This window comes from Bufo bufo, chromosome 3 (assembly GCF_905171765.1).
Source record: "Bufo bufo chromosome 3, aBufBuf1.1, whole genome shotgun sequence".
Classification (NCBI taxonomy): domain Eukaryota; kingdom Metazoa; phylum Chordata; class Amphibia; order Anura; family Bufonidae; genus Bufo; species Bufo bufo.
Window position 1 is genome coordinate 131,279,113 of NC_053391.1, and position 12,047 is coordinate 131,291,159.

Consider the following 12,047-nt stretch of genomic DNA (forward strand, 5'->3'; position numbering starts at 1 on the left):
AACTATATGCCACCAATGTGTGAGGTGAGACAACCCCTTTAATTAAAAGAATGTTAAAAAAATTAATTGCATTTCAAAATCATGTAATTTTCATAAAGGTATTTTCAGTAGTTTAATATTGACCTGTCATCAGGATAGGCCATCAGTATCTGATCATTGGATGTCTGACAGCCCAGTGCCAGAAGGTGGTGCGGTAATTAGATAGCTCTGTCCATTGTGTAGTGGACACAGCTACTAACTGCAGTACTGCTCCATTTACCTCAGTGGGAGCAGTGCTGCAGTAATCAGCTCTGTCCCGTACAGAAATGGATGGAGCTGTGTAGCTCACAGCGCTGACTGCCAGCGCTACAGTTCATCAGCAGATGTGTGGGGTGTCGGACACCAACTGATCAGATCCCGAAGATAAGCCGTCCGTATTAAATCCCTATAATAGCGTTTTAGCCAATAGATAAAGCTCCTTATATAGACCATGCTTGAGGAAAAAAAAATACAACAGCAAAGGAACCCTAAGCTTAGCTCCCCAATGGTAGTTTTGAGAACCCCAAAAGCATGTGTCCTGTCTTCTGGAGAAGTTGTCGGCAGAATTGACTGGTTGAACTAACAGACAGAAGAATTCTATTTTGCTTCTGCTTATTAAAATCTAACTTTTCCGCTAAGTTGGCTCACTTATGATGAAAAGACCTACGTATCTATCACGTGGTTTATTATCCTAAAATGTCAGACTTGTCAAGAGCAGCATAGAGTATGTGAACCAGCATTTGCGTCTGACGTCTTTCTGTGTATGAAAGTAAGGCTGGTATCATCAGTTTATAACTTTATTTACGTTGTTTACAAGTAGAACTTTTCTAACCACTTCTGACCATCTGGTGACCCAAAGGGTGAGTGAGGCCAGCAGAATAGACCAATATCATACAAGTAGGAGCTAGCTACACTAAGGGTCCATTTAGACGTCCGCAAAATGGGTCCGCATCCGTTCCTCAATTTTGCAGAACAGGTGCGGACCCATTCATTTTCAATGGGGCCGGAATGTGCTGTCCGCATTTGCGGATCCGCACTTCTGTTACACAAAAAATAGAACATGTACTATTCTTGTCCGCAAAGAAAAGGTTTTTTTATGAGAGTGCCGGCGATGTGCGGTCCGCAAAACGCAGATTCGCAAAACACATACGGACGTGTGAATGGACCCTTAGAAGTTATGTATTCAAACCCCCCCGTGTTATAGCAGTGAATCATGAAAATTTCACAAGAGCATTAGGTATTTTTAGTACCATCATGGCTCCCATCAATTTATAGTGATGGCAGTCGTACAGCAGGTGACCACCGAGGCTACTGATAGGCTGCAGTGGTCAGTTGCTGGCTGCTTGTAATGGCGGGTTTACACTGGCTGATTGCCAGGCAAATTATCGGGGACAAATTTTCCTACAAAAGCTCATTCCCAATAATCTGCCCATCTAAAGGTGCAGCCAATCACCTGATAAACTAACAAAACACTTGTTCATCAGGTGAAAGTCATTTGTGCAGGCAAGTAAATGATTGTTTGTGGGCAGCAGATTACTGTACAGACAGCACAATCTGCTGCCCAGAAACAGAAATCTGTATTGAGCAGTGGTGTTGAGCGAACTTGTGTTTTCAAGTTCGGCAAACAAGTTTCGGGTTATCTGTGAATCCCGTTATGGATACCGCTACCACGGACCATAACGGAATTCTGTGACAGCATGCACCACGGAAGCCTATAAGAGGCATTCTGTCATAATAGAAGTCTGTGCCGGCCATGGACTTCGATTATGACTGAATGCAATACGGAATAAGCTTCCGTGGTGCATTCCGTCATAGAATTCCGTTATGTTCCGTGGTAGCGGAATCCATAACGGAATTCTTGGATAACCCAAACCTTGTACGCCGAACTTGAAAACACAAGTTCGCTCAACACTATTGAGCAGCTCCAGAGCTGGAATCCATTCTGTCCAGTGCTCTCTCCAGGGAGTCCTAATATTCATGGCTACCCTGGGGACGAGTATATTGCTCTGCTCAGCCCCATTCGATTTCCAGGGATTTTCTCTGCAATATTAGCATAGCCTGCAGTGCTTTCAGGGCCGTCGAAAATTGCATTGAGATTTGAGATTTGTTCAGTTAGCATCTTGTAATAGCGTTTGCAATCTGCTACGAAAAAGCGGATAATTCCATATTCCTTCCCCCGGATCCACTGGCACAGTCTTGCAGAGAAGCAGGTGTTGCTTGGATGACATCACTGTGAATACTTTCTGATGACCTGGGTAATGTAAAGATGAAGTATTAGTATCTAACACTATATTATATCTCTCTCTCTGCTTTGTGTAACTGCTAGGTGCTGTCAGGACATGGAATGCCAGCATTGTCAGGACAATGGGTGTAACGGCAAACTCCGGTGAGAGTCTTCTTGTGTTACTTCTTAAACTCTTAATTCCCTCTGGGCCGTAAGGCAGAGGATTATCTGATGACATGTGAAATATAGCCATTAAATATAAACTATTAGGATCTCAGTTGATACCTGATTTTATTGCGCTGCAGGCATCGGAGTTCCAACTCCTAATCCCAGCAAGGTGGAATTTGTCTGCATGTGCTTGTCATTTAGTAGCCTTCTCCTCTTTCATATCAACCTGGTATAAGTTATGATGTAATGGTGTGTTTTGTGTCAGTGGTAATTCATGCCTGAAAAGAACATTGACGGCGTGTGATGCATTTACATGTAGTGTTTTTTTTTTTTCTAGCCACCTCAAGATGACTCACACACAGCGTTCTGTGGTGTTTAAGAGTTTAACAGGGCTTTAAAAAAAATTTAAATTCTGTGACTAGATGTCTTTTTAATGTTTATAGCCAATTATTAAAAAGTTTACAAACACGCCATTTTTGTTTTCAGTATCTTTGGTTTGGGGTTTATACTGTGTTTATGGCACCTTCTCTACAGGACTTGAAGAATGCCAGAAAAATGTAAAAAATGCCACCAAAAAACATTTAAAAAAAATGGGCAAAGGACTCAAGCATTTCTCATAGCATTTTTTTATTTTATTTTTTGAAACCCAATGAAAAATGTTATGTGGAAAGGAGGTTTGGTCAACAAGAAGGCAGATTTAAATTAGATCATCTTTATAACTGAGCTGCATTAGGGCAGAGTTGTGATGTGTAACTGCAGTTCAGTCTGAGAAGTGCCTGTGCCTGAAGTAATGATGAGACGGCGGACGTGTGTCAGACTACCCTAACATCCCTGTAGGCAGTGTAGCTGAAGTGTAGTCACAGATCGCAGTCCTGCCTTAAAAGCCAAGCTAAAAAGCAGCCAAAGAGCAAGTTGGTGGGATGGTCACCTTAAAGGGGTTGTCTCATCATAGACAATGGGGGCATATCACTAGGATATGCCCCCATTGTCTTATAGGTGTGGGTCCCACCGCTGGGACCTGCCCCTATAATGGGTACGGAGCCCCACAAGGTGGTGGCTGGAGGACTCCGGTCCGTCCACCACCAAGCCGGCTCTCACCACGCTTGACCAGCCACCACTCCAATTCACTTCTTTGGGCTCGACGGAAATAGCCGAGCCAGCGCTCGTCTATTTTTGCTGGCCCCATAGAAAATGAATAGAGGGCGGCTGCGCATGCGCAGTGCTCCCTCCTTCACTTTCAGGCTCTATTCTCTATATAGGTGCGAGTCCCATCGGTGGGACCCACACCTATAAGACAATGGGGGCATATCCTAGCGATATGCCCCCATTGTCTATGATGAGACAACCCCTTTAACTCTTTTGGATGTCTGTTAGCGGCCTTCATTTAAAGAAAACCATTCTTGGCGATAAAGCCTCTTTAAAGTGAATCTGTCACGATAATGTTGGACCATTATCAGCAGTAGTACATTCCTACTGCCTCCCGTTCCCCTACTGACAATGCTCAGAACTGCATTAAAATGGATTCAGGACCGCTGGGTGTCCACACAGGAGTCCTCTCTGTTATGTTAGCACAGCACAGCAGTCTGGACTGTATATTTCAGCACAAGTTTGAGTGCTGATAGCTAGGGAATCGGGGCAGTAGGAAAATGAAAAATGGCGATCAGAACTCTATGTGCATTTCTACTCAAGGATCCAAGATCGTGGTGACAGATTCCTTGAAATAATATATTATTGAATTGGATACCTTAACTCCCTGATAAAATATTATCCAGCTCACGGCCGTGTGCATTCGGCCTAACTTTACGTGAGTAAATTAATCTATATGTAGTTGCTACGTTTTCTATATAACTTGATGGTTATTGTTGCTCATTAAATTAAGTTGTTTTTTTTTTTTTCATTATGCGTAATTCTTCTTTTTTTTTTCTTTTTTTTTTTTTACATTTGATTAACACCTTCATGATTATTTTGTTCTTTTGCCAGAAAAAAACATATCCTCTACAAAATCCACACAGAGTTACAGTGTTTCAAACTCCTCAATAATCTCTGAAAGGTAGGTGATCTTGCTCATGTGTTTTTACTATGCGTTTTCTTCAGATGGAGGATGTTGTGTCAGAAAAATAGCTTTTTACTTATGTTTTCGTTAATGGAAGCTAACATTGGGGGTACAATATTTTAAAGTAAATATGACCGAGGGAAAATGCAACAATATATTCTGTGCATCTCGGTTACCATTTGACAATATTCCCTGCTTAGCTACTATAATTCAAGACTCTAGTACAGAATATTTTTCCTACCACCAGAGACATCGTTGCAGTTTTGCAATGTGACTTCTACAGGTGAAACTTGTTGAAAGCACTTGTTTCACCAGTAGTAGCCACAATAAGGCTGCATGGTGATCTTGGCCGAAACACCCATTGCACAACTAAGGATTGCTGTGTTGTAGTGCATCCATGAAAATGACCGGGGTCGCAATACAACTTACAACCTCGAGTGACCCTGGAATCGCAAAAAAATCCAGCAGAAATAGATTTTCTGGTGTTGCGGTCGTGGCAGCTTTCGAAACGTTCTGTGACCCTTTTCAATTTTTTTGGGTTGCACTGTAACACAGCGATTTTTGGTTGTGCCATAAAGTGTCCCAGCTCAGATTGTCGTGTAGCCCCAGCATCATTGGCTACACATCACAATTAGGCCTATTGCACATGAACGTAAGTTAAATGATTCCCTAGTCATGAGGGTTCCAGGTAATGGGATCTTCTTGGATGACTCAATGACTTGTTAGTGACTTGTACTTAAAAATACACATATCTTAAAACTCTCTCAGAAGGATGGAATCATACAGACAGTTTTTGTGAGACAAACACGGTAGTGGATCTTAAGGAAGATTTACATGCGCGATGGCGCAGGCGATTGTCAGAAAGGAAGCGTCTCTTCCCGACAACTGCCTAGTCATCAGTGGAAGTGAAGCGCTGGATTTACATGCAGTGATCCCCTCCGCTGTATGGGGATGATAGATCACTACTGCCATCTGTTATCCTCATACAGAGTCATTGTTTCTGGGTAGCAGATCCCTGTTTACACAGCACGATCTGCTGCCCAGAAACTATGATTTAGGTGTCCACATGAAAGATTGTTTCACCTAATGAATTGTTTCACCTCCTTCATCAGGTGCATCTGAGGCACCTTTATACCGGCAGATTGTCGTGAATAAGCATTTGTATGATTGGTCATCCCTGATAATCTGCAGTGTAAATCCACGTTTATGAAAAGTAAAAGAAAAGACTAATACTTCTCTTTTTTTTCCTTTTGTATTAAAGGGGTTTTCGAGGAGTTAAATATTGATGACATCCTCCGGATAGTCCTTCAATATCAGATCAGTGGGGGTCTGACTCATGGCACTCTCGATGATCAGCTGATCATTCGTGGAAGATGTGCTGCAGTAGCCAGCTCTGTCCACTAAACAATGGACAGAGCTGCATAGAGCTACTCCAGAACAGCTGATTGCTGGAGGTGCAGGGAGTCGGTCCCCTGACAATCTGATGGGCCATCAATATAAAAGTAATTGACAACCACTTAAATTCATTTTTTTTCTTTAAAAAACTGCTGAAAATACTGCACGGGTAAATCCAGCCTAAAGGTAGAAAAAAGGCATGCAATATGGTACAAATAAACCATACAGGGAGGTAATGCACTACAGTATGTCACTTTTTGAACTGCATGCAGGAGGCAGCCACTAGGGCTTTAGGGGCATGGACAGGGGGTTATCGCTCAAACCTGACCTCTCCACAAGTACCACAGTATTGGCAAAGAAAGTAGGCATTACAGCTTGTAGCCGTTTTTGCAGATCGGCAAAACAAGGACACCAGCCGAGAGCCTTCAGCCATTTTTTTAACTTCTTCACAAATGTCCTATCCTTGTCCACAAAACAGACATGAATAGGACATGTTCTATTTTATAATAAAAAAAAATTTTTTTGGGGGGGGGGGGATATATGGGTGCAGATGGGCCATTGAAGTGGATGGGTTCAATTTTTTTTTTGCGGTGCAGGAGCATGGACCAAAATCCTACGGAAGCGCTTTGTAGTGCTTCTGTGGGCTTCCGATCCATGCCACTGCTCTGTATCTTGCGGATTGCAGACTTATTCAAGTCAATAGGTCCGCATCTGTGATATGGAGTGCACACGGCTGGTGCCTGTAGATTGCGGACTTGCTGTTTACAGCCATACGGGTGTCTGCATGAGCCCTTACTGATGGAAATCACTGATCAAAAACCGACTGTGAAAGCAGCCTAAGGAGGACCATCCATTCTCTTATGTTTATTTCACTGACCCATCAGGTGGCTGATCACCACAGCTCAGGCTTCTCTAACCCCCCAAAATTGTCTGCCATCAGTGAGGGACACAATTTATGGCCATAGATCCACTATATGGCAGACTGGACCTGCTTTTACATAGTGGCTCTCTGTTCTGGCTTATTCAGGGGGTCCTAAGTTGGGCTATATTCTACAACCTAGCTGGAGGCTGCATCGCCCATGACAGTTACATTTACTGAGGCTCATAGAAAGTAGTGCAGCTGATTTCACTTATTGTGAACAAATACATTGTAGTCAATGAATCCATAGTCCATTCTTACAGAAAAAAATTGGTAGAAACTGTTAAATTATTAAATGCATGTGTAAAGCAGATAGAGTAAATGGAGCTAAAAAAAAAACTGTGTAAATTCTCGATTGCACTATAACTACAGTTTGCATTCTGCGGTGCCATATAGTGTGGTGCCGCGATCAGCAGCACGGATCCGGCTGCATACACCAGCATCGGTGATAACGCTGCTGCCGGTGGATTAACCCCTCATATGCCGTGGTCAGCGTTGCCCGCAGCATATGGGAGGTTTGCGCTTCCTCTTCTCATCCATCGTGTCCCCGCGCTGCGGTGGCGGGGACCCGATGGTTGCTATGGCAGCCCCAAGCCATTCAAAGTCTCATAGGCAAACTATCAGTGTATTACACTGTAATACACGGATAGTCAATGCACTACAATACAGATGTATTGTGCTGCATTGAAACAGGGATCAGACCCTGTAATGTTGAAGTCCCATAGTGGAACAAAAATAAAAAAACTAATAAAAGTGGGGAAAAAAGTGTTTTTAACAATAAAAAAATTAAAAGTTTCAATTGGAAAAAAAAAGCCCCTTTCCCATAAAACGAGACTAAAATAACAAACTGCTCTATAAAAATATCACATGAACTAACCCGTCTGATGAACACCGTAAAAAAAAAAAAAAACCAAACAATCAAAAAGTAGTATGCACTCCAAAATAGTACCAATCAAACCGTCACCTCATGCCGTAAAAACTGAGCCCCTACATAAGATAATCACAAAAAAAAAAATATGGCTTTCAGAAAAAGGAGACACACAAAACATGATTTAAAAAAAAAATGCTTTAATATGTAAAACTGAAACAAAATAAAAGTAGACATATTTGATATTGTCGTGTACAAAACAATCTGCTCTATAAAAATAGCACATGATCTATCTAACCTGTCAGATGAACACCTTAAAAAAAACTAAAAATTTAAACTGTGCCAGAACAGCCATTTTTTGGTTGCCTTGCCTCACAAAAAGCGTAATATAGAGCAATCAAAAGTTATATGTACCATAAAATAATACCAATTAAAGTGTATCCTTATCCTATAATTTCCAAAATGGGTTCAGTTTTTTGGAGTTTCTACTCTAGGGGTGCATCAGGGGGTCTTTTAAATGTCATATTGGCAACTTAAAATTATCCCAGTGAAATCTGCCCTCCAAAATCCATATGGCGCTCTTTTCCTTCTGCGCCCAGCAGTGTGCCCGTACAGCAGTTTACTACCACATGTGGGGTATTTCTGTAAACTACAGAATCGGGGTAATAAATATTGAGTTTTATTTGGCTGTTAACCCTTGATGTGTTACAGGGAAAAATTTATTAAAATGGAAAATCTGCCAAAAAAGTGAAATTTAAATATGTAATCTCCTTTTTCCTTTAATTCTTGTGGAACACCTAAAGGCTTAACAAAGCTTGTAAAATCAGTTTTGAATAACTTGAGGGGTGTAGTTTCTAAAATGGTGTCATTTATGGGTGGTTTCCACTATGTAAGCCCCACAAAGTGACTTTAGAATTAAAAGTGGTCCTTTAAAAAAGTGGGTTTCGGAAATTGTCTTTAAAAATTTTAAAATTTGCTTCTAAAATTCTAAGCCGTATAAGATCCCAAAAAATAAAATTACATTTACAAAATGATGCAAACATGAAAGTGGACATATGTGAAATGTAAAGTAATAACTCTTTTATGATGTATCACTATCTGCCTTAAAAGCAGATAAATTCAAATTTGGAAAAAAAAAAAAAAGAAATGTTTGGTAAATTTTAATAAGTAAATGTGAATTTTATATCAAATATCAATAACTATGGGATTAGTGATTTGTTGATTGTATTAAAACATAACTTTTACTAAAGAATTTAAGAAAAATAGGCCCAAAATACATAAATAAATTGAATAGTCAGAGCGGCGGTATAACAGGTCATTGTGCATGGCGGCACCCAAACAATCAAAAAAGAGGGTACTCGGCGGCACCCAAAAAGAACCTGTACTACTACCGCTCTGTTCCAGGGTGCAGAATGCGTACAGATGGTACCAAGGTGATTGACTCCAATGACGGACGCTCAGCTTCTAAGGGACGGCGGCGGGGTTCAAGTTCAGCCCTAATTTGGCCCTGTTGAGTGGTCTAAGGCTTGCCCTGATACTTGTAAGTGATAGCAGCCTAACCACAGGGCACTTGTCCTTATAAGGGCGACCCCGTCTGAAACCTTTCCCTGTGACCTGGCCCTATGTGGCCCTACTCTAGTCCCGCTCCCTACATGCACGTTTCGGCAAAAATCATCATCAGGGGAGATAAATAGCTAGGACTCAATTACTTGAGACGATCGGGTGATATCAGATATAACACACCCAAATGATTGTCGATTGGAGTGCTGGATGGAGTGCTGGATAATGCTCCTCTTCCTTAGTTCGGGCATCCTCAGATAAGCCACGGGCAATAGATCGAATTTCATATCAACTACATTTTTTCACTATCATGAAGTACAATGTGTTGTGAGAAAACAATCTCAGAATGGCTTGGATAAGTAAAAGCTTTCCTAAGTTATTACCACTTTAAGTGACACATGACTACTTTCAAGTTTCCAAAAAACGGTCTGGTCCTTTAAGGTGAAAAATGGCAAGGTCCTTTAAGGGGTTAATCCTATCCTATAGACTAAGATCAGTACAAACTGTAAAAAGAAAAAATAACAACCTAAATCCCCAAACCTGTAATCACAAGTGGCGACAAGCTCTCTGCACCCTGTTAGTTTGGATTCCTGTCACAAAGGAAATCATTCTTCCGTCTATCTTCAACAGTAAAGATGGTAATGACAAAAATCATACAGCAAAAATGTCATCAAACCTTTTAAAAATAGTCAAAACAAAAGGCTGCTCCCACCCTAAAACTGGTTATTCTGGTGATGGATGTCAACCTGTCCCAGTGTGCAATGTTGCAACCAACAAGCAGTGATTGATGGTTTAGTTAAGATAAGGACACGTCTTCTTGAAGAGAAATGGCCTCTTTACAAGTGTTTTGTGGAATCTTTTGAACATGTAATAAATTTTACACAGTGTCGATGACGGTAATTAAAGGGAAGAGCAGATATATGTAGCATTGACATGGTAAACCTCTTTATTTTGAGAGGTAACGTAACATAAAAGTACCTGCGGCATGCACGTTAGGTCTTAACAAAACTGGTATCTATACAAGAATGCCATATCTGTATGTTTCTATGTGTGTATAGAGTCAGACCTCTCTATGTGGGAGATTGATCGTAAAGGGGCGTTTTAGGAAGGCCTGTCACCTCTCCTGACATGTCTGTTGTAGTAACTACTTGCATTCCCCATGTAATAACCATTCTAGAGGACCTTTTCATATAACTCTATAATGTGCTGATCCTAGATAAGGCTACATGCACACGACAGTGAAAAACGGATATGTCATGTACATTTTTTTTTAATGGCCATCAGACGTCTTTGAATATTACTATTGAGCTGAGTGTGCCTTATTGTAGTTATCTAAAACATAACTTTTATTGTATCCATATTTAGAATATTGTGACACTTATATTAAAACAATGCTAGTGTTGCACTGCTTTATTGGAAGTGTGTCAGGTGTAACTAGCAGCTCTGGTCTCTTTGTTCAAGCGGCAAATATATCAGAGGGGTCGACCCACAGCCGCTGGAACCTCGGATCTATTGCTGCTAAACCCTGACCATAAAATTCTTCCTCTAAAATGTCCGACGCGTTTCACCACAAAGAGTAGTGGTTCTTCAGGGACACAGAATGAAATGCCGGGTGCCTGGTGCAGTGGCAGCGCTCCCGCACGTATATAAAGGCAGTGGCAACTAACTGATTCAAAGGGTCTCTTTTTATGGTGTCTCAACCCTGCCCACTTGGTTAATTAACCAATGGTTGCTGGGTGAGCGCTTTTGGAGCACCTCCCCTCTCATACGTCATGTCATCCAGGGCAGACGCGCACATGCATTGGGCCGTTACCTTGTATCTCGCCCAGTCAGCAGCGCTCTGTCTCAAACCGGAAGTGACGTTGGTGGGTGGCGTCTCAGTTGCTATGGGGTTCTATCGCCGCGTCCCCATCAGACGTCTGTTTTAAGACCAATGGACGTCTATGGGGTTATTTACACAGCAGTTTTTTTGACGGTCAGTGAAAAACGGACGTCAAAAGATAGAACATGTTCTATCTTGTCCATTTTTCACTGACTGTCCCCATATAATTGAATAGGTCAATTTTTAACATCCGTTTCTCAGAAAGGCATCAGTGAAATAAACATCCTTTAAAAATGTCCCTTTTTAACTGACTTTTTTTTTCACTGTCGTGTGCATGTAGCCTTATTGTCAAAAAGGACCCAGATAGGTGAGAGTATAATGTCTACCAAAGGCAAACATTTTTTATTACCCTTGTTTTATTTATTCTCTTCAATATTTATTTTATACACTTATATAGCTCTACTATATTCCTTAGCGCTTTACAGACATTAGCATCCAACTGTCCCCAGTGGGGCTCACAATCTAAGGTCTCTATCAGTATGTCTTTGGAGTGTGGGAGGAAACCCACGCAAACACTGGGAGAACATACAAACTCCATGTAGATGTTGTCCTTGGTCGTATTCAAACCCAGGACCCCAGTGCTAACCACTGAGCCACCCATATATTTATTAATGATCTTGTAGAAGGCTTGCACAGTAAAATATAAATTTTTGCAGATGACACTAAACTGTGTAAAGTAATTGACACACAAGACGACAGTATACTACTACAGAGGGATCTGGATAGATTGGAGGCTTGGGCAGAGAAATGGCAGATGAGGTTTAACACTGACAAATGTAAGGTTATGCACATGGGAAGGAAAAATGCAAGTCACCCGTACATACTAAATGGTAAAATGCTCAGTAACACTGACATGGAAAAGGACCTAGGAATTTTAGTGAACAGCAAACTAAGCTGAAGCCATGCAGAAGAGCTGTGATCGGTTATATAAGATTGATTCACATGTCTGTGAATTATGTC

General features: G+C 41.3%; 1 protein-coding gene across 3 annotated transcripts in view; it reads left to right on the forward strand.

Annotated features, from left to right (window-relative positions):
• Window positions 1-12,047, forward strand: part of SMTNL2 (smoothelin like 2) — a 137,418-nt gene that overhangs the window by 84,459 nt on the left and 40,912 nt on the right. For 2 of the 3 annotated variants that reach the window (XM_040423584.1, XM_040423582.1), the window contains exons 4-5: window positions 2,345-2,410; window positions 4,391-4,460. In XM_040423584.1, coding sequence (XP_040279518.1) covers window positions 2,345-2,410; window positions 4,391-4,460 — 136 coding nt within the window. The remainder of the gene's footprint in view (window positions 1-2,344; window positions 2,411-4,390; window positions 4,461-12,047) is intronic. The other variant, XM_040423583.1, reaches the window with a different exon arrangement.